This window comes from Parambassis ranga, chromosome 7 (genome assembly GCF_900634625.1).
Source record: "Parambassis ranga chromosome 7, fParRan2.1, whole genome shotgun sequence".
NCBI classification, from domain to species: domain Eukaryota; kingdom Metazoa; phylum Chordata; class Actinopteri; family Ambassidae; genus Parambassis; species Parambassis ranga.
The window spans coordinates 22,195,540-22,216,462 of record NC_041028.1 but is presented as its reverse complement, the minus strand read 5'-3'; the positions used below and the strand labels follow the sequence as shown (position 1 = coordinate 22,216,462).

The window sequence follows — 20,923 nt, the reverse complement described above, 5'->3', positions numbered from 1 at the left end:
TAGACATGAGGGGAACTGCAGATTGGGAGTGATCTGCTAAAAAAATTAATTCAAAACGTTCATTATTTGAAATTAGGTATAGTGTAAGAGGAATTATGTGTGGAGGGGACAAGGTTAATTAAAATAGTAAATAACTAAAGACAATAACCTACTTATAAAGGGCCACTGAGCAATCAGAGCATTTGTCTTTATACTTGGAAATTAGTTTTGGCCTGATGGCCCCGCTCATTATAACTCTATTGTTGCTTGGCGTCAGGGGAGTGATTGGGCACACGTATGTGTATGTGTGTGTCTTTAAAGGAGTTATCGGCGCCCTAGCGTTATCACCTCTGACACCTTATTAAGTACAGTGTTGTTTTAATTATACGCTGATATCAGCGAGTGGAGATAATTTTGAGTGGCATTCATTATGTGTTCTATTAGCATTTGAAGACAGACAAATGAGTTCCACTTTGTGAAAGTGGGCTGCAGGTTCAGATACGGGAAAGAGAGGAAGAATGCATAATGAATATCTGAGTGAGACTGAGACACACAGAGGAAAAGTAAAAAAACAAAGAGGAAGAGGAAGAGACTACCTCAAGAATATATCAACAGAAGGAAAATCACAGGTGTAAATAATGAAATGAATGATTGTTGTTATGTTTAACAGATCATATCACCCAACGTCATCTGATCATGGGGGTGATTCAGTTGCAGAAGTCTAAGGAGGCAGGTTGGGGATGGTAGGGGGTTCAGGGGATGAAGTGGACTTTCACTCAGATGTCCGAGGTTTGACTCCCCCTGACACCGTGAGCTGCTTTGTTTTCACCCACTGTTAATTTTTGTACGTTTGCACTACAAGTTAAGGTTGGGCATTAAAAATAAGAATCATCTTAAAACACATTTTACAAAGAACTAGTCCCTGTTATGCAGATAGGCAAATACGATCACATGTTCTGTTTTCAAAGGACTGAAATATCAATGTTACATTTTCCTGGTGAGGACAGGCTGGAAGCAGAGGAGTTCTACAGCTCTCATGCAGATGTAGTTCCACTTTTTGGGTGATTACGCAGAAAGTTATAGGTCAATAACTTTTCTGGTATTTCTGTTTCAGGTAATTATAAAATGCACTGTCAGCACTGTCTCAGAAAATTGCCTTCTTCTAGGCAGTCTTCCAGGAATGTGGATTTGAACTCCTTCCTGATGAAGGAGGAGGTCAGTTGTCACCACTGTCGCAGTGACAATGACTACAAAACATTCAGGTTCCACACCTGGGATGTTGGAATGAGATATTAAGCGTGTTATTTTGATGCTGTTTGAAGATATTTTTGTATTATGTCAGGCTGCTTTCGACAGAAACAAAACCTTGGTGACGTATTGTCTGGTGTCGCTTGAAATGTCACTCGCTCGTGCAATGATACACTATATTACCAAAAGTATTCGCTCACCTGCCTTGAGTCACATATGAACTTAAGTGCCATTCATCCCAAAGGTGTTCTATCAGGTTCAGGTCAGGACTCTGAAGGTCACATGAAGTTTGGAGCACTGTAGCAATTGACTGTGAAGAAAGTCGGCGACCTCTTTGTGCTATGCGCTTCAGCATCCGCTGACCCCTCTCCGTCAGTTGACGTGGCCTAATACTTCGTGGCTGAGTTGCTGTTGTTCCCAAACTCTTCCATTTCGTTATGATAGCGCTGACAGTTGACTGTGAAATATTTAGGATCCAGGAAATTTCACGACTGCATTTGTTGCACAGGTGGCATCCTATGACAGGTCCACGCTGGAATTCACTGAGCTCCTGAGAACGGCCCATTCTTTCACAAATGTTTGTACAAAACAGTCTGCATGCCTAAGTGCTTGATTTGACACACCTGTGGCCAGGCCAAGTGATTAGGACACCTGATTCTGATCACTTGGATGGGTGAGCGAATACTTTTGGTACTATAGTGTAAAGCAACGATGTTCACATATGGAGGTAGGGCGCGCTGGGGATGGTGGCATACTCCTTTAAACACTGTTTTTACTCACTGTTTGCTTTGGTTTCATTTTCATTTGCAGTCCACCGTGCCCTTCTGTTGCCACGGTGTGCAGTGAATGGGTGTAAAATGCATCGTAATAACATACAAAATGAGAAATTGGCATGTAAATGATATACACCAGTTGATTATACTAGGCGGCACTAACACCTACAGGAGTATAAAGAGCGTGTCGGCTTTGACTGGTGTTTCTCTGACTTTCCCGTTAGCATTATAACACATCCATTTTGCCACTCGAGTGCACCTCTTGTTACTAAGCAGCACAGGCGGGAGGTCCTCTTAAATAGAGTGTGGGTGACATGTGTGAGCTGATGGTGAATCCCTGATAAACAGCAGCAGGCTGCAGAGATGCTTTTCTGACACCACATACAAGTCATCAGGTGTAAATGATGAGTTTTATTAAACGTGTGTGTGTGAGCTTTGCGGGAAGTGTACATAAAAATGAAACTAAAGGTTACCAGATGACCTCTCATATCAAGGTCAAAGAAGGGACCTGACCTACATCCCAGCATGCACCTGGGTGCCCTCAGGACCTTCAGCTTGCTGTGACGGTTGACTGAGCCAACAGTTCATGAATGCACAGAATCACTTAGAACAGAAACAAGACTGAAACTTTTCATATTATTAAAAATGACCCACTCGTCCAGCTCAGGGTTCAGGTGTACACACACACACACACATGGATGCTGTGCACTGCTGCTCTCACACACTCAGAGAATGTTAATGTGATAACGGTGAAAAGCCGTTCAGGACTCAAAGACGGACTCGTTTAAAACCCGCCGGTACTGACAGCAAAACAAGCGATGTGCTTCCAAAATGTCCGCTTTCTTCCTTATTTACCCTCAAGAGAACTCATCCAGTTCTCAGCAGCCTTGAGTCTGGGTTTTTTTCTGTTATGCTGCTGGCAATAACACTATTAGATCCTGGTGTTTTCAGTCACCAGTTGAACGTATTCGTTGAGCTACAAACGTGCTTCAGTTTAACTGGAGCCTCACAGGCAGTCGTGAAATGTCAATATGCAGATGCTGCTCCAAAAAAGAGCGCTCAGTGTGTGTGTGTGTGTGTGCTCGGCTTTCTCTCTGATTTGTGTGGCGTCTCATCAAGTCATCATTTGATTGCACTGTGTATTTCATCAACAAAAAAAGAAAAAGAAAGATACCCTCGCCTTGAATGATGCCTCTCATTAGCGGCGCCTCAGACCTGGGCTGCTTCTGCAGACACACACAAACAAACCTGCAGTATTTGTCTTTCATGTCTTTTCTGTTCTTAGAAATATCATCGCACACAGGAAATGAGCACATAAACACACTCCCACACAGGAAGGAGACACCTGTAGCAGGATCTGTTTTTGATTACAGCCTATCTCTGTCCAAACGAGCTGTTAGCCTCCTGCTATTCCTTTCTTTTTTTTTAGGTCACCATGGAAACTTCAGCCTGTTAAGAGGTGGTTCAGGCCTGACCCTCAGCTTCCACTGATACTATTCACTTGATGTAAGCTCAGTGGGATTTCTAAAGTGAACCAGTTCCCAGTACAAAAAAAATGGGCAAAGCATTACAGCAGAAAAAGGATTTTTATCCGTCTGTTTGATACGAAAGGAAGTGAAATCCATGACGACTAGGAGAAGAAAGAAAAACTGCAGAAATAATGAATGAATCGTTTACAGATGCAAATCATTTTCATGCCCATTTATCACACGTTGGTGTGCCTGTTTATAATTGCTCCTCTCTATCATTTAGCGGCTGTGTTAAATAATATGTGAAATGTTTTTCCTTATTTTCAACAGCTTCCAATTATTTCTGAATGCTGTGCAAATGGACCCAGATTGTTCTGCCATTTCATTCTACACTCAGTCTTTCACAGCCTTTTTTTTTTACCACATACATCTGCACTGTGTTTGTTTGTTTGTCTTCTTACTGTGACTTTCACATCGGCTGTTACCAGCTTTAAGCAAACAGTCGTCACAACGATTCTGCCTTTCTTTCTGACTGGTGCGACAGTGCAGATGCGCCTGTTAGCCTGAATGCATGGCTTTCTATAGGGATGAAATGGTCTGCATATCCTTGAAGGAAAAAAAGTGTTTGTGATGTTCTGTAAATCACATCTCATGCCACCAATCGTAGAGAGAGGACTTTAAGTTCTATGCAGATGAAAAAATTCACTTTAGCAAATTAAAACTTTGTATGAAATGAAAGCGGATGTTTCAGCAGATGTTTCTCACCGAGCCAAGCTTTCCTGCTAGCTTGCTGAACAAACTCTAAATTCACTGTGTAGTTGGCTGCACAGACACATAAACAGCTTGTTGGCCTTAAATGACCCTCATACTTTTTTCATGTGTTCTATTTCTGGTTGTGTCTCTTCACCTGAAGAAGTCTTTGCATTTCTCAAGAAGTTGTAATAAAGGTACTCATAGGTTAAACTGGTTTGACAGGTTCAATAGATTAATGCAAAACAATATCAAGAAACCAGCAAAGTCCACTGATAAAGATCCTGAATTATTATTCCTTTTTGTTTATTACATTTGTATTCAGCTATTTGGCTAAAACAAAGACAAAATATCATAGTTTAGTTCAAAACCACAGACTGTGGGCTGTGTTGGCCTCTGTAATGTGCCCCCTGGCTGCGGCCTGTCAGTTGGAGATCTCACTTTGTGCTGAAGCAGCTGTTTGTTCCTGATGCTAACGTGACAATCAAAGATTCAAGTTATTAGGATTGTTTGAATTCTTCAACACATCCTCACAAATAAATGACACTTTTGGTTGATAATAGGTAATTAGATATTTTGATTATTAATTTGATAATTTGATTGATTAATTTTAAATAGATAATTTGGTTGCCTTTTGTCTTTTGACATACTGCATACTGCATTTCTTTGTGGGCAGCGGTGGCTCAGTGGTATAGCAGAAGGTTGGTGGTTCGATTCGTAGGCACTGCTGTTGCCAAGGCACTTCACCGCCATGTTGGCAGCGTCATGTCCGCCAAAACTCCAAATATGGACAAAGAGGGGGAGCACGAGTGGGGTTTAAGGGGGCGGGTGATCGTGGAAGCAGGAAACTCACGCTGTGATACGTCAACTGTCTGTCACTCAAGCGGCAACGCCCATAATTAGGCGTAATTTTAAGTCCGAATACAATTGAAACGAGTGAGTTGTAAAAAAATTCACCCCCCGTACATTTGACACCAGAAGAGAACCTATCATCTGAGACCAGAGTGGTTTTTTGTACCAGGCTGTAAACATGTTCTTTTCTGCTGTGAAGTCGGCCATTTTAACATGGGAGTCTATGGGAAATGACTCGCTTTTGGAGCCTGCCCCCCAGCAGTTGCAGCGTGAATTACAAGTTTTGACACTTCCGCATGGGCTTCAACTTTGAGCCCCGAAGGTTGCCGCTTGGGTCTGAGCCCTCCTGACACCACAAGCTGTTTTGTTTTCGCCCACGATTTAAGTTTGGTTTTTAATTGCAGCTGAATTTGGCATAAAAGTTACTGGTTGGACATTTCATAACACTAAACACATTTTACAAAGGAAAACGCTCCATCACACAGTCGCCATTTTAGGCTACCTGTCCAGAGGGATGCCTCCATGAAAATGTAGAGATACATCTGGATTAAATGTTTCGTCTTTAAGGACTGAAATGTGCTTCTGTGTACCCGGCAGGTTAAAAAACAATAAAGAAGTTGTTGGAGTTGTATGTATGCTGTGTTGCAGTAACATTACTTGCAGTGTTTTTCTGAGCTCATGTGTGAATGTCAGTGAGTAGTTTGTAAGCTGCAGCAAAAGTTAGTTTGCTTTGTCTCTGGTTACGCTGCCGCCGGTATCAGCCTGCCTGCTGCTGCCAATCAAACACAGACAGCCAAAAATAAAACTGCATTTTTTTGTGTGTGTGTCTTTTCTAAACAACAGAAACATTTAACACTGACATAAGTCCTGACTCTAAACTGAGGTGACTGATTTACAAGGACATTAAAAGTGTGTGTGTGTTGTATATGTTTGCAGGGACGTCTGTGTCATTGCCCGCCGTCCTTTTGTGTCTGACGTGACACAGTAGGGTAGCCGAGTCCGCTGTCATCACAACAACACACCAACACCTGACACTGAAACACACACAGTGTGAAGCAAACAAACACAAAGGATTGATTCTGTGAAACATAATGCACAAAAATCACTAAACGAATGTCTGAACAGTGTCCCTTCTTCTAATAATATCTGAGGTCTGCTTCTGAAAAACATGATGATGTCTTTAATGAAACTCCCCCCGGCTCTGCTGTTCTCTGACGGAGGGCTAATCAGGCACAGCGCTTTCACTTTTATGTTGTTTATTGACTGTTGCAACTGTAGTAAAGTCAGTTCATTCATTCATTTAATTATACCCTAAGGTTGTTTAATTAGTTTGACATTGCGTTATAATTGTTTCAGTGGACAAACTGTGATATTTAGAAAGACATGCTGACCTTGTGTGTGTGTGTGTGTGTGTGTGTGTGTTATCTTGCCTCACAGCTTGAATCTTCTCATGTTGTTGCTTTCACGTCGGGCAGGTAGTGACAGTGTGTTTTGGAAGTTAGAGTTGCTTACATGCATTATCTGCAAAATGAATTAATCTCTTGGTATTCAGCAACAGCATGTGACAGGCTGGCAAATCTAAAGCCTCAGCGGAATTCTCTCAGCAGACTGTGAAATTTGTCACACGGAGGAGGAGGAGGAGGAGGTTCACTCCAGGGGTAGAGCTGCAGACCCTTTTTTCCCCTCCCCCTCCTGACAGATCTCCCGCCTTCTAAACTGCACCCAAAAAAAAAAAGTGACAGGAGTCCCTGTAATGAATGCATTCATTAATTGAGGTTCGTCCCACCTTCGCCGGGTGGTATTTTGGGAAATGAAAGACGTCTGATGAAAGAGGGGGTTTGTTAGCTGTGCGGAGGAAGAAAGGTGCTGTTCTCCTGCAGGAGAGCGTGCTCCAGCAGTGCCTCTGTCTGTCTTTTGATGCTTTCTTATTAATGAGGGTGAAGGCTTCCTCCTTCTTTTGCTGGGATGCAATCCACAGTCATCAAATTGGTCGGTAAACAAAAACTCAGGGCTGGCTACAGGAACACACACACACTCTCTCTCTCTCTCTGCTGTCCAGCTTGGGGCAGTTCTACTGTACAGGCTGGTCCCCACTCATCCCCCGAGGAGTTCAGTGCTTTATTACAGCCACTCAGATGTTGAATCATGGTGCTCTTCCTAAAATAAATCGATGAGTACTCCATTGTGCAACTGGACTGTGTTCCAGAGGGGATGGAGATGCATGCGCTTCATGCTAGAGTAACTTCATTGTGCATCAGTGCATATATGAGCAGTCACATGTTACCATATGTCCATACATACATACATACAGTCTTCGTCTCACTACAGAAAACACCGAGTTGGACTTAATTATGTGGCCTTTTTCTCCACAGACTGAGAAACACTACAAACACTCTAGCTTAGCAATGCATTGAGAGAGCGTGTTATCAAGCTGTAATTCAGATTTCATTTATTTTCTGTTCTTTAGATGACATTAAAAAGCCAATTTAGACCAACTTAAACATGATACACAATTTCATTAGCCAGGCGCAGACAGTATTGATTTAAGTCGGTGTAAATTATGAGAAAAGCCCCGATGGATGTGCAAAGTGAAACATGCAATTTCAAAAGCCTTCTGAGGCCATTACCGAGTTCAGGTCTGGTGTCAGGTGAAATGCTCTGCGACAGCTTTTTTCGCTTGCCGAAATGAATTTTGCCCATCCTGCAGGAAGGTGATTACAGCTCATTATTACACATTGCATATTATTAGACATGCACCGAAGAGACTTCCACACATACAGAGTGACGCACGCTGCTCGGCGCCTGCACCGGCGAACGTCTACCTGTTATTAGCCAGAAGTATATCATCATCTATTACTGCCAATCATTCCTAATTCACGGCCAACCTTTTGTCTCGTTCACAGCAGCCAGACGGAGACGCAATCATCCGACTGCACAGAAATGACCAGTCATTATTAGGCTCCACTCACAGTTTATGGAGACCCACTGCAGCATGTGGCCTCCTACAGTACAGCCTCCTAAATAGCAGGCTAAGAAATCTGATGCATCTATGGAAGAATCTACCAGCAGCAAAAATGACAGGAACTGAAACAGAAACTAATCGATTCAGTGTTTAGTAGTAATTTATTTTAACCATAAAAAACAAAAACACGATACATCAAAGGTTTTAACTTTTAGCAGTTGACCCTCTTGCATCCACAGCCGGTAGTTTTTTGTAAAATTGGAGCTCAGATAGGACCCAAGCACAGACTAAAAAGAACCAAGGTGTTCAACAAAAGGCGAGCTTTAAAGGTAGGAGATTTTGAAAACTCAGTGAGAGTCAGCCAGATTTCAAAGTAAACACACGCCCCTTGCTCCCGGAGCTCAGCCCGAAGCCACGCCTCCAATCACTTAGACGTGCATTACCTGAAGGCGAGCTGCGGTCTGTGACTTCGGCCATCATGCACGTACCTCTCTGGTGCGCGCAGAGCAGAGAGAGTGACAACCAGCCAATACTACACGTAGGGTCCACCCGGAGGATTGGCTGCTGTTTTTAGCGTTTTATAGCTTCCACAGATGATTCATGTTCTTCGTTTTAATGAGAAACTGCCGAACTAATCGGTTGCTATCGGATTGTAAAGAGAAGTTACGCTAATTTAACAAAAAGTGCATCAGAATGAAATCTCCTACCCGACCTTTAATCGGCAGATATGAATCCAACAAACATAAAAATCCAACTACAAACAAAAGAAACCCACCAAACCAAGGCACAAGTAATCCAAAAAATTTGGGAACTGGTACACACCAGTGCTTCAGGAAGAGCGAGGGAACACAGCATGGACACCGGGACATCACAGGGGGTAAGACAGGTAGCAAAACAGACACTGACACGAACAAAGTGAGCACAAGACTTGAATACATGAGGGAAAACAACACACAGGTGAGACACATCAGGGCGGGGCAATGATCACGATGTATGGTGGAGATAGTGGCATTGTTCTGAAGGGTTTAAAAACTAACACTGTTCCACCAAACAGCCAGAAATCAGTCAGAAATACAACAGAATACTACTACAATTAACTGAGGTCTAAATGTCATGCTGCATACAAACCCCTTTATCATAATGTACTCAGTCCCACGGAGGAATGTTAAATGATGTAAACATATTTAAATGAAAAGAGGCTTTTATAGCTTGTAATAAAATATTCTGTTTTTTCCACACCATTACAAAGGAGAGAATGAGAGCTAAGTTTGCAAAAATGAAATGTTCCCTCCGGTGCTTGGAGGATCTAGTGCCATTAATTACAAATACTGGGGGAGAATTTCCTGTTTTATGTCCCTGATAGAAGGCCGAATGGAGTAACAATGGCTACATACATAATTTAAATACCAGTTACTTATTCTTGTTATCACTCTGATTTTGTGTTAAAATGGAAGCTGCATACCTAAACTGGAGCACATTTAGGCCAGCAGTGCTGAAGGCTGTTAAGCCAGCCACCCTGATCCTTCTCTCTGTAGTTTGGAGGGAAGCACTGCTGCAGCCTGAAGGGGAGCTCAGAGAGAGGAGAGGCTGAGGTTTTTTTTTTTCTCCCCTCATGCTGTCACACTCCATAACATGGAGCCACAATAACAGGTCTTTTTTCAGCCTCTCAGACAGCAGCCACAATCACCACAGTCCTGCATCCTGCATACTTTTCATCCCATGTTCAGATTTAATTCATCAGCAGCTCATTTGTGCTTTTGATCAGCTGTTGTGTTACCTGCTGTATGTTTCTCATACATAATGTAATGTATATACCGCAGGTGCAGATGGATAGAAAGGGCAGTCGCACTTGACACATGATGGTTTAATCCTAGTTAACCTTGCTGTCTGCCACTTAAAATGCCCTCAGCTGTAGTGAGGCCTCTGCCCCTAGTGACACATCCCTCCATGTTTACTCAGCTGTGCATGCGGTGCACGCTGGACCTACAGCACAGCTAGCTGCTGCCGACACTGCTGCGATGGCCTCTCTGCCTGCCTGCCTGGCATTTCTCTCGCAGCAGAAAGCAAGCGTGGGCTCTGGCACCAGAGGACCAGCAGGAGATATGTAGGCAACAGCGATGATTGAGACATGCTGGGAAAAAGGCGGGCAGAGGAGGATCTAATATCCCATAAGGACCTGCTGCATGGAGGAGGGAGGGAGGGGGGTGATAATGCTGAGATGAATGTTACACGGCACAATTTGCAAGCAGTGCAAATACTTTTAAGATACTATATTCAAAAGCTATTTAATTTAAATATATTGTAAAGTTAACGGTGTAACTGCCTAACACGAGGGGCTCATAGTTAATGTCTCCAACCATCGATTTACCGCCTCTCTGCTCTGCTTTTTAAGACAGTGCCCGCTAACTGCAGAAGAGCCTCTACAGAAAAATGGAACCTCTCTGAATGAATGTGAACCGGCAATTCTAAGACATTTATGTCTCTCCCATCCAGATTCACCATCAAGACCATTTCCATTATTCACCAAGAAGTGAGAGCGCCGCAAGATTCTGAAACTGCATCATTTTTCAGATGTTATTCTAAGTAGCTTTTCAACACTGAAATTCATTTTGGTGAACAGCAGACAGAGAGGTGGAAGGAATTACAGGCAGCCTTCCCTCAGGGTGTTATTTTCCCTCAGTGTGTCGTGCCACTGCAACTGCCTCCACCACAGAGACCAGGGATTGCATTAAAACAACAACAATTAGTTGTCCTCAGAGACAGACAGCGGCCCGCGGGCTCTCGAGTCGCTGCTTGATCAGCTATTATGTTGTTTTGTTGTGAATCTCCTCTGTTGCAGCTTATCACTGATTTCAATCCCGCTGTGCCACATCTATCTAAATGATAATGAAAAGTTGATGATTATCTGACTATTTTCCATTTGTCAATAATTTTCTGTCTTTGTCTATATATATATATATATATATATATATATATATTCAATCAACTATAAGCCTGCCTTCAACGTGACATTTGTCTTTTATTGGACAGACATTCATCAGTTTTATTCTGTTGTTTCTGGATGTGGAGCTCAGCTCAATGATATTTTCACACAGAGGACACTGACTGACGTATATGTGACATAATGTGGCATTTTATCAGCTTGCAATGTGTTTGGATGGATGTACTGAGTACAACCTGACTATAAGATTATTATTTTCCCCCTTTAAAGGATTATTTAATGTAATCTTGCTGGGCAAAGGGAATAAATACGTCTTCTACCACTGCTCAGAATTATAGTGCACACACACCTCCTCCCCTCTTCTCACCTGCTGGGCATTGTGGTGTTGTTTTATAGCCTCTGCCTGATCTAACCCTTATCTCAAACTCTCTCAGCCACACTGTGATCACTTTAAGGTCGGCACAGTCCTAATTTCTAGATGGGGGCAGCACTCTGAGGCGGATATAACTTAAGTGAACACACACACTTCCATTTTTCTTCATATGATATGCTCTCTCCCACTCTCCTGAGGTGCCCCTTACGCCGCACTATGATGCTATCGTCTCTGAAGGTGATAGGTACTGAGAGCCGGACGGTGTCTGGAAATAGGATGAGAGAGAGGAGGAGGAGGAGGACTGTCTCCACTGGCCTGTGAAATATTCATCAAATGAAGCAGGGGTGGGTGGGGAAGTGCAGCAGGAGATGAAGTGGAGTCTACAGGGGGAAAGAACATCATAGTTCAGGAGACACAAGGGGGCCATGAGTGTGATGCTTACCAGGGAGGAAGGAAATGCAGGAAGGGAAAGACACAGTTTCATTGTGTGGGAGCTGGTGGACAAAATCCTCAATATGACAGATAAAAGTCCCCCCAGAACAGTGGAGGAGGTTTCACTGGCTCATCTATAAACCTGGGGAGGGCGGAGAGAGAGAGAGAGTGATGGTGGCTTTCTAGATGTATCACATTTCACCAATTAAGATGTCAGATAATCATTCACTGCCTCAACCATTGGAAAAGTTTGACCAACAGCTCCCGTCCTCTGATTTCTCCTCTGTTGTCAATAACATCAAGGAACACCTGCCATCCGAGCAGATTAGGTGATCATTACACAGCCCTGCCCTGCAGCCTGCACCGCCCCCGAGCTGTCATCAGTGCTCCTGACACACTCCGGCTGTTGATTTGCATGATCAATGCTCGCTCATTATTCCTGCTTTGACCTCCAGAGAAAAAACAATGGGCAAGTCTTTTCTTTTTCTTTTTTTAAGTTTTGCAGAACACTGTTCAAATATTCAAAGGATGACATGGATGACACCAGAAAAATCAGCCTGCCTCAGAGTACTGACGGTAAAAAGCCTCAACAATCCTCAACAATCACACTTTCTTCTCTTGTTCTGGGGAGTTTTGCCTGTTGATGAATGTGACAGCCACTGTTGGGTGGATTTTCATAGATTTGTCACACATTCAGCTCTTATCTCTTCATCAGGCCACGTTTTTAGCATGACCATAGCATCATCATCCTCATCCTCAGGTTTGCTTGCAAAACATCCCATGGAGGCTAGCTACATTTGGCCTAAGGAGGAACTTCTATTGCTTTTACCAGCGACCTTAGGGTGCTGTTCATGTTGATATTAAAGGTAGGGTAGGAGATTTTGAAAACTCAGCGAGAGTCAGCCAGATTTGGAAAGTAAACACACGCCCCTTTCTCTCGGAGCTCAGCCCGAAGCCACGCCTCCCAATCACATGGACGCGCATTACCTGAAGACGAGCTGCGGTCTGTGACACATACCTCTCTGGTGAGCAGAGCAGGAAGAGAGTGACAACCAGCCAATACTCCTACAGGGTCCACCCGGAGGATTGGCTGATGTTTTTATGTTTTATAGCTTCAGATGATTCATATTCTTCGTTTTAAAGCGAAACTGCCGAACTAATCGGTTGCTATTGGATTGTAAAGAGAAGTTACACTAATTTAACAAAAAGTGCATTAGAAGGAAATCTCCTACCCGACCTTTAAGGGTATTACATGCAATCACTGAAGCCACGTTTTTGGAGAATGTGAGAGCCTTGTGCTGCTGCTGCTGCCGTTCATCAAATGTAGCCTTCGACAGGATGCATCCCCTGAACTTAAATCCAATGTGCACATGCTCATAAAGACAAGTTCCTCAGCTGATGTGTAGTAACTAAAAGTAATTTGCAGCCTGGTTGTATGCAAACAGTTGCTAATTAGCACCATGTTCAACCAAAGTCTGTCAATACATGCAGTAATTGTTCACTTCAGTCCAGATCAACCACCCCAAGGATACAGAAAGTCACTTCTCTAATCATTTTCACACTACAGATACAGAGATAAGACGTATCTCTGCTGCTGGTACTGTCTCTGTGTTGTACAGGACGATCTCTGCTCTCTTCTCTCTAATTAAGAAAAAAAAATGTTTCAGTATAAAGCCTTTTAGTTATCTGTACTCCCCTGAGGAGCCCAGCGGTTCTTCCCTATACCTATTCTTGTTTGCCTCTCATCTCGACTTCTTTATTTTGACAAACAGTGACTCAGAGTCTGATTGTATATTCTGGGCATCATTATTACACAAAACACACAAACCTCTCAGTGCCTCTGGCTTTCAGTCCACTGCATATACTCCTTTTTATCTTTGGAGTGTCTCAGTTCCACCCAAAACAGTTTATTAGTGTGGTGAGTCAGCTTTTCATTCAGAAAGAGTGTGTGTGTGTGTGTGTGTGTGTGTGTGTGTGTGTGTGTGTGTGTGTGTGTGTGTGTGTGTGTGTGTGTGTGTGCGTGTGTGTGTGTGTGTGGTTTGGCTCTGATGCTTGTATTCTTGGATTATTTTAACTCGAGAGATCAGAGTCAGAGATCTTTCATCGTTGTGTAAACTGAAATCAATGAACTTCACAGACCACATCAGTGTGAGCTTGACATGTTCACTCTGTGTTTTCCTTTTGATTTTTTTAACATACTCACAGCAGGCCGCTGTAACATCCACGCATGTGGGCATTTCGATTTCACGTCTCAATCAATACTGGATGGATTGCCTTGGAATTTTGTGCAGTTGCCAACGGCGTGCTGGAGAGAACTGTTAATCTCCTTCGCCCACGATATCAGGAGGAAAGTGGAGGATTTTTAAATCAAAATCATTCCCATTGTTTTTGAAATGTGAGCAAAGACACACCACCTTCTGTAATCTTTCCACACACATTATCTGTTTGTGTGACAAACAAAAAGCCGAAATGTGAAACACAGGGAGCAACACAGACACACTGACAAAGACAAAGGAGAAGCACAGTAAAGAGACGGGACACAGGTGGATACACTTAGTGTGGAGGGACAACAACAGGAAGAAAGACACAAGGAAACCTCAATTTCAGAATAAAACAGGAAGTTGAAGGAGGACACAGAAACTAAGCACTAAACATGAAGTCAACTAAAACTACAAGAAGACAGAGCTCAAAAATGCAAGACACTAAAATACTAAAAACCAAAACTTAGAACAAACCAAGTGTAATAACAGGAGGAATAAAATTAACCAGAGATCATAGCATGTTATTTGGTTAGATTTATGAAAAGAGCCATTTCTGTTAAAATCCATATTGCTGTCGACAGTGCCAACCACTTTACCAAAACATACGCTAAAATGTGTCAAAATCAATCCATGTATATATAGTAAAATAATAAAAACAATAAAAAGAATAAAAATAAAAAGATTTTAATTATTAACTGTGATAAAATAAACCATAAAAACAGCAGAGCTCAAGGTGTTAAAAGGCTATCTCCACCTAGTGTGAGTCCTATTCGACAATGACCACAAGGGGTCACCATCCTAATGTTGATTATTTTTCCCCCTTTAACACTTCACTACACATCACTACTAGTGAAGGAATGATGTCCTATAATAACCCCCATCGGATGGTATGATAACAGCACCCTCATAATCATAAAATAATCCCATCACCCTCAGCTGTATTCTGTTCTTTAGTGTTAATTAGCAAACATTAGCATCCTGACACACTACATTAGGACGGTAAACACAGCATTGTCACAGTGAGGTCTTCACATTTACCTTAAAGCACCGCTGTGCCTCAGTACAGCACGGCGGAGCCACTAGCATCACTGCAGACACTCGTTCTGTTATTAATATTATAATCCCTTTATTTATTTCATAAGTTCAGTCACGTATGAGAGAAGGCAGTACAGTGTGAAATCTCCCAGTTTTTCCAGGTCAGCTGAAATCTTCGTCAGATACACGTTATGCAAGATGCACAATAGGGTGCAATAACCGTGGATGCTCTTTTTTGTTGTTGTTGTTGTTTTAGTGCTGCTCACTGTGGGCTACTGCATGCTCGCTGTTGCATTTAAACAGCATTTCTCCCAGTGGTGGCTGTTTAAGCATACGGCATAATAACAGAGGAAGTGTCTGCACTTAACTGAGTCTTTGAAAATATCCCCATAAAACAACAGAGCACTAATGGATTGAACTTAGCCGGCTGAGACATCTTTTAGCAGCTCACAAGACTGTATATTAAGACCTTGCTAAATGGATGCCAGAGTGCATGGATTTCTGATCCTCAAATTTGATGTGATTATAGAAACAGATATGCATAATTATGTGCACAATGATTAATTTCTGCAGAGTGCTTTTCAATACTCGACAAATTGTGTGTGAGTGTCGGGTTTATTGATCAGTAATGTATTAAATCCAGCTGGCTTGATTTGTTGTTTTTGGCTCTGAAGAGTGTGAAAAGTGTGCACGTGTCACAGTGTAAGTCACTTTGAATTGACTTTGTTGTAACCTCGGTCTCTGCTGCAGGAAACCCTTTTTTCATATGTGCATATTATTTATTATTTATTCATCATCACAAGACGCTGCAGATAACATGCTGTGCAGACTTTGTGCATTATACATGTTTTGTGTTTTTTTTATTCTTACCACCTCTGTCACAACATCAACTATTCAACAAAGAGGAAGAGAACAAGTGTTACCTGACATCAACTCAGACCTGTGTGTGTGCGTGTCGATCAAGCAGCTGGCGTGTACATCATGCACCTGTCATACAAGAGAATACAACATTTATGCAATGACGGATTTATTTATGAAGTGCAGCCGCTGGATGATCCGACCACATTCATGCTTTCATACATAGAGAGAAGAGGGGGGGGGGCAGAGCCTTTGACTCTCTTACAGATGTTCAACAAGTCATCAGGGGTTCAAGGAGTCTGTGATCAATAAGTGCCAATGAATGTGCAGTGAAGCTGGAAGTAGAGAGGAAAAGAAAGATTAGGAGGAGCTGTGGTGATGGATGATTTTTAGCCCTGGTGGCTGTGTGTGTGTGTGTGTGTGTGGGGGGGGGTGCATGCTGGATAGCAAAGGGAAGGAGTGCAATGAAATGTGGGGCAGCTACCTGGAGATGGTGCAGGATCATTGAAATATGTGGTTTTGGATAAACTCAGTGATGTGATGATGTAGGTGAAGGTTCTCAGTCATCACATTGACAGTTTAAAGACCTGTAGATGAAGCTTTCATGACGTCACCTGTAGGTTTCTGCAGCGTTGCTTTGAGGACCTGCCGGAGGCTCTCTGGAGGTTCTGTCGCCATGTCGCCATGTTGGCAGCATCACATGCCTAAACTCCAAATACAGGTGAAAAGGTGGAGCGTGAGTGACTTCAGTGTCATCCCCTGTTCAGTAGGATCATTTGAGGACAACCAAACAGCAAAGAGACCTCAATGCACGTGTTTAATTGATGAGCTGAAAGGGAGCAAATGGCACTTTTTCCATCATTTGGCTTCATAGTGTCACACGCTGACATGTTAATCATCGTCTTGTTAGCAGTGAGGCATGTTGCAGTTTAACATGCAGCCTCCCCACTTTTGTTTTCCCACATGTGAGGTCATTAAAAGCCTTTTTTTCCCTCCTCGTCGACTAACAGCATCAGCTTGTTGGAGCTCTTCATTAAATCTACATGATGATACTCAAGCACAGGCTTTTAATGGAGCGACACCTTTGTTTCCTTTATTTTTGCACGTTTTCTCTGTTGGGAACGCTCTGAGTTTTACTGAGGTTTACACGGATGTTTGTATGAGATTTTGGGATCAGCAGTGAAGCTTGTTATAAACGCGCACTGATCACTGGAGGAGCTGGACAGGTGTGAGGTGGGGGGGGTTAACTCTTCATCTTGTTCCCTTAAAACTAAAATATACCCGACAAGGCAGACATGAAAGAAAAGTGTGCCTCTCTGTCTGCAGGGCGGATTGTTTTCCTCACTCAGACTGATGTCTGCTTCAGAAACAGTCCCTTGTTGACTTCATAGATGATAGATGGCCTAAAAGTTTAAACTGCCCTTGGCAAGATTCAATCCCTTTCTCAACAATTACTTGGTTGGTTTGTTCTTTCCAATCATAGATATGTCATTCTGTGCCATAACGCTGAACAATAGGCAGCTCCGAGCTTTAGCAGCTAAACTCTCCTCTCTCTCTCTCTCTCTCTCTCTCTCTGTGTCTCTGTCTCTTTCACTTTGCGTCCCTGCCCTCTGTTGCTCTCTCACCCTCTTCCTCTTTTCTCCCTGCATGGGTAATGTGACTCATACAACACAAAACACTATAATGCAAGATTAACTCCTCTCCAAAGAAAACCTCAATATTGTTACGTTTCTCACAATTTCACGATTGAGCACTCAAGGCTGTCATAATATGGACTTCTGCTGATATCTCACAGAGGTCCACAATCTAACATCTGTGTCTTGGCTTTTTCTTGAAAAATTAAGGCAACATTTTTCCTAGCTGGGATACTTGGTCTCCATGGTAACTTCAGGCTCATTATAAGTGCCATAAAGAGCGTGTGAGGGAATGTTAAATCACCAGTCTGCCGGTCTCCATCACCTCACTGGGTTGATTGTGTAACTCACACTCCCACGGGAATACTTCCCTTCTCCCTTTTTCTCCTCCTCTTTCTGGCACACGTTTCCTTCTCTCCTTTCCTCTCATACTATTCCTTCCACACACACACACACACACACACACACACACACACACACACACACACACACACACACACACACGCTCATATTTCTGAAACGAAGTCGAACACTGACCCCCGGTGGCAAAGTAGCTTCATATCTTCTAGAAATGTGTAATTACAGGAAATTCTCTCTCACCCGTCTCTCAGGTTTTCACTCGTTACGGTAAGTGTTACACCTTTAACGCTGGCGGGGACGGACGGCCTCCCCTCATCACCACCAAGGGCGGGATGGGGAACGGGCTGGAGCTCATGCTGGACATTCAGCAGGATGAATATCTGCCGGTCTGGGGAGAAACAGGTGAGAGGAGTGTTTTCAGATGTGTGCTTACATCATCGGTGAGTGGATTTGTCACTCAAACACCTTCTCACTGTTATCCTGCAGAAGAGACTTCATTTGAAGCTGGCATCAAAGTCCAGATCCACAGTCAGGACGAGCCGCCCTTCATCGACCAGCTCGGGTTCGGAGTGGCTCCTGGGTTCCAGACGTTTGTTTCCTGTCAGGAACAGAGAGTATGAACTGTCGTAAATGGATCCAACCAGCTTTTCCAAACCCCAAAAAGGATCAATTTTCTATTTTCATTTATTTGTATAGCTATCTTTTAACCTAGAGCCTAACATCTGAGCAAGCAGTTGAGGTTACAGGAGCAAGAAGCATCCAGACCCAGCTCGTTATAAATCAGAATGATCCTTTAACAGTATCACATCAGTCTGTTAAATTCCTTATTCATTCACGTGTAGAATGTGTTTCTTTAATATTTTTGTTCAGATCAATCACAGCTGCTCTAATTCAACATTCTGATGTTGTCTTTGCAGCTGATATACCTCCCCCCTCCTTGGGGAGACTGTAAGGTGACGCCCATGGACTCGGACTTCTTTGACAGTTACAGCATCACAGCGTGTCGCATCGACTGTGAAACACGCTACCTGGTGGACAACTGCAACTGTCGCATGGTGCACATGCCTGGTGAGGAAGCTGCTCTCTCTCTCTGTGCTACATCAATCAGTCTGAAACACAATTACTGACAACACTTAAATGGAAGAGAAAAAAAATCACTGATGTGTGTGTGTGGTTTGTTTTTGGCTGCAGGCGATGCACCCTACTGCACCCCCGAGCTGTACAAAGAATGTGCTGACCCAGCTCTCGGTAAGAGAGAGGCTTCATCCACATATGAATCTTTAAAGAGGACAGTCTCACACACACACACACACAGGCGTAAACTTTAAAAATGTATTTTCCTGGATTTCCTTATTAACCTTATATTTTACATGTCCTCACAACACGACTAACACACACACACACTCATTATTCGGTGACGTCTTTAAGTCAGAGCCACACTGATGTAATAGGTCAAGCTGCGCTCTGGTTTTCTTCTCCGCAGACTTCCTGGTGGAAAGAGACAATAATTTCTGTGTGTGCGAGACGCCGTGCAACATGACCAGATACAGCAAAGAGCTGTCCTTCGTCAAGATCCCCAGCAAGGCCTCCGCTAAATATCTTGCAAAGAAATACAACAAGTCCGAGCAGTACATTAAGTAAGTGTCATGGGAAGGCTTAGAGCAGACAGTGGTGCTGGAAATAAATACATGATAAATGATCATTTGAATAACTCATAGAATGTCAGAGAAAAGCATCAGGGTCACATTTCAGACTGTGCATCAGACCCACACAGGAAGTCCTAATGAAAAATCCACTCAGCAGTCAGTCCATATATGTTGGTTCTGTCTCCGCAGAGAGAACATTCTGGTTTTAGACATCTTCTTTGAAGCCCTCAACTATGAAACTATTGAACAGAAGAAAGCATATGAAGTGGCCGGACTTCTTGGTACAGCTTGATCATTGTCACATAATGCTTCACTTTTCTGTCTGTACTCTGGATGATTCTCATGTCTCTGCACACTCCTGTTTCAGGTGATATCGGTGGCCAGATGGGGCTTTTTATCGGGGCAAGCATACTGACTATTCTGGAAATATTTGACTACCTTTATGAGGTGAGAACCTGGATACAAAGGTCATTTGTATGTCACATGTATATGAATAGTAACAGACCTTCATTTCCATCTGTGTCTGCTCACAGGTGATAAAGTACAAGCTGTGTCGCTGCTCCGATAAGAAGCACAAGCACAACAACAACAACGACCAGGGGACCGTCCTGAGCTTGGATGACGTCAAGTGTCACGTCAGTAACTTTCACTAGGTGCTCTGCGGCCGTGAGCAGGGAGCACTCATGCAGTCTCTGAGCAGCTCCCTGGACTTCGTTCCCTGCACTTTGCCCGTGACCGCTGGAACAACTGTGTGAACTGTGCCTGGTGGAGGGTTGAACACAGCCAGCGTGAGCGGACGGCCACCGTGACGGCCCGAAGCCAGACATCAACATGTTGTGGTGAAGTCAATAGAATAACTGCATGGTCATCTGTAAACACATTTTCAAGACTTAGATAAATGGGGACATGAGCTATAAAAGCAAGGTTCATATGTGGTCATCAGCTGTGTGGTGGTGTTTACAGAGGTGTTTTTTTTTTCATCTCACGCTTTATCGCCTTTTTCCACCTTCTATTTTTATATTTATGTCCTCCAAGCTCATTGTGAGGCCGTCTTCCCATATGTTGCATTGTGATAAAATACTGTACTACCTCATCTTAAAGCAACACAGTGCCATGAAGAATTAATGAGCCAAACCAACTAACAAAAAACAAATGTTCATGAGGAGAGCTGGGTTGTCTTATCTTAGGAGAATGTTATTCCTACTATGAGAAGCCAACACAGCCACAAGGACGAAGTGCTTATGAGAGTCTGTAGCAGCATGTTTAAACTGATCTGTCAAACATGTGTGGAGACTCTAATTCATCCATGTTATATCTAAGACTTTACAATTGAGGCAACTGGACTCATCA

The 20,923-nt window shown here is 43.1% G+C and overlaps 1 protein-coding gene across 1 annotated transcript in view; it reads left to right on the top strand.

Moving 5' to 3' along the window:
- Window positions 1-20,512, top strand: part of LOC114437963 (acid-sensing ion channel 1-like) — a 43,549-nt gene extending 23,037 nt beyond the window's left edge. The window contains exons 3-10 of the mRNA XM_028408934.1: window positions 18,179-18,329; window positions 18,414-18,541; window positions 18,845-18,995; window positions 19,119-19,175; window positions 19,411-19,564; window positions 19,763-19,854; window positions 19,941-20,020; window positions 20,107-20,512. Coding sequence (XP_028264735.1) covers window positions 18,179-18,329; window positions 18,414-18,541; window positions 18,845-18,995; window positions 19,119-19,175; window positions 19,411-19,564; window positions 19,763-19,854; window positions 19,941-20,020; window positions 20,107-20,226 — 933 coding nt within the window. The 3' untranslated portion in view covers window positions 20,227-20,512. The remainder of the gene's footprint in view (window positions 1-18,178; window positions 18,330-18,413; window positions 18,542-18,844; window positions 18,996-19,118; window positions 19,176-19,410; window positions 19,565-19,762; window positions 19,855-19,940; window positions 20,021-20,106) is intronic.
- Window positions 20,513-20,923: the final 411 nt, after the last annotated feature.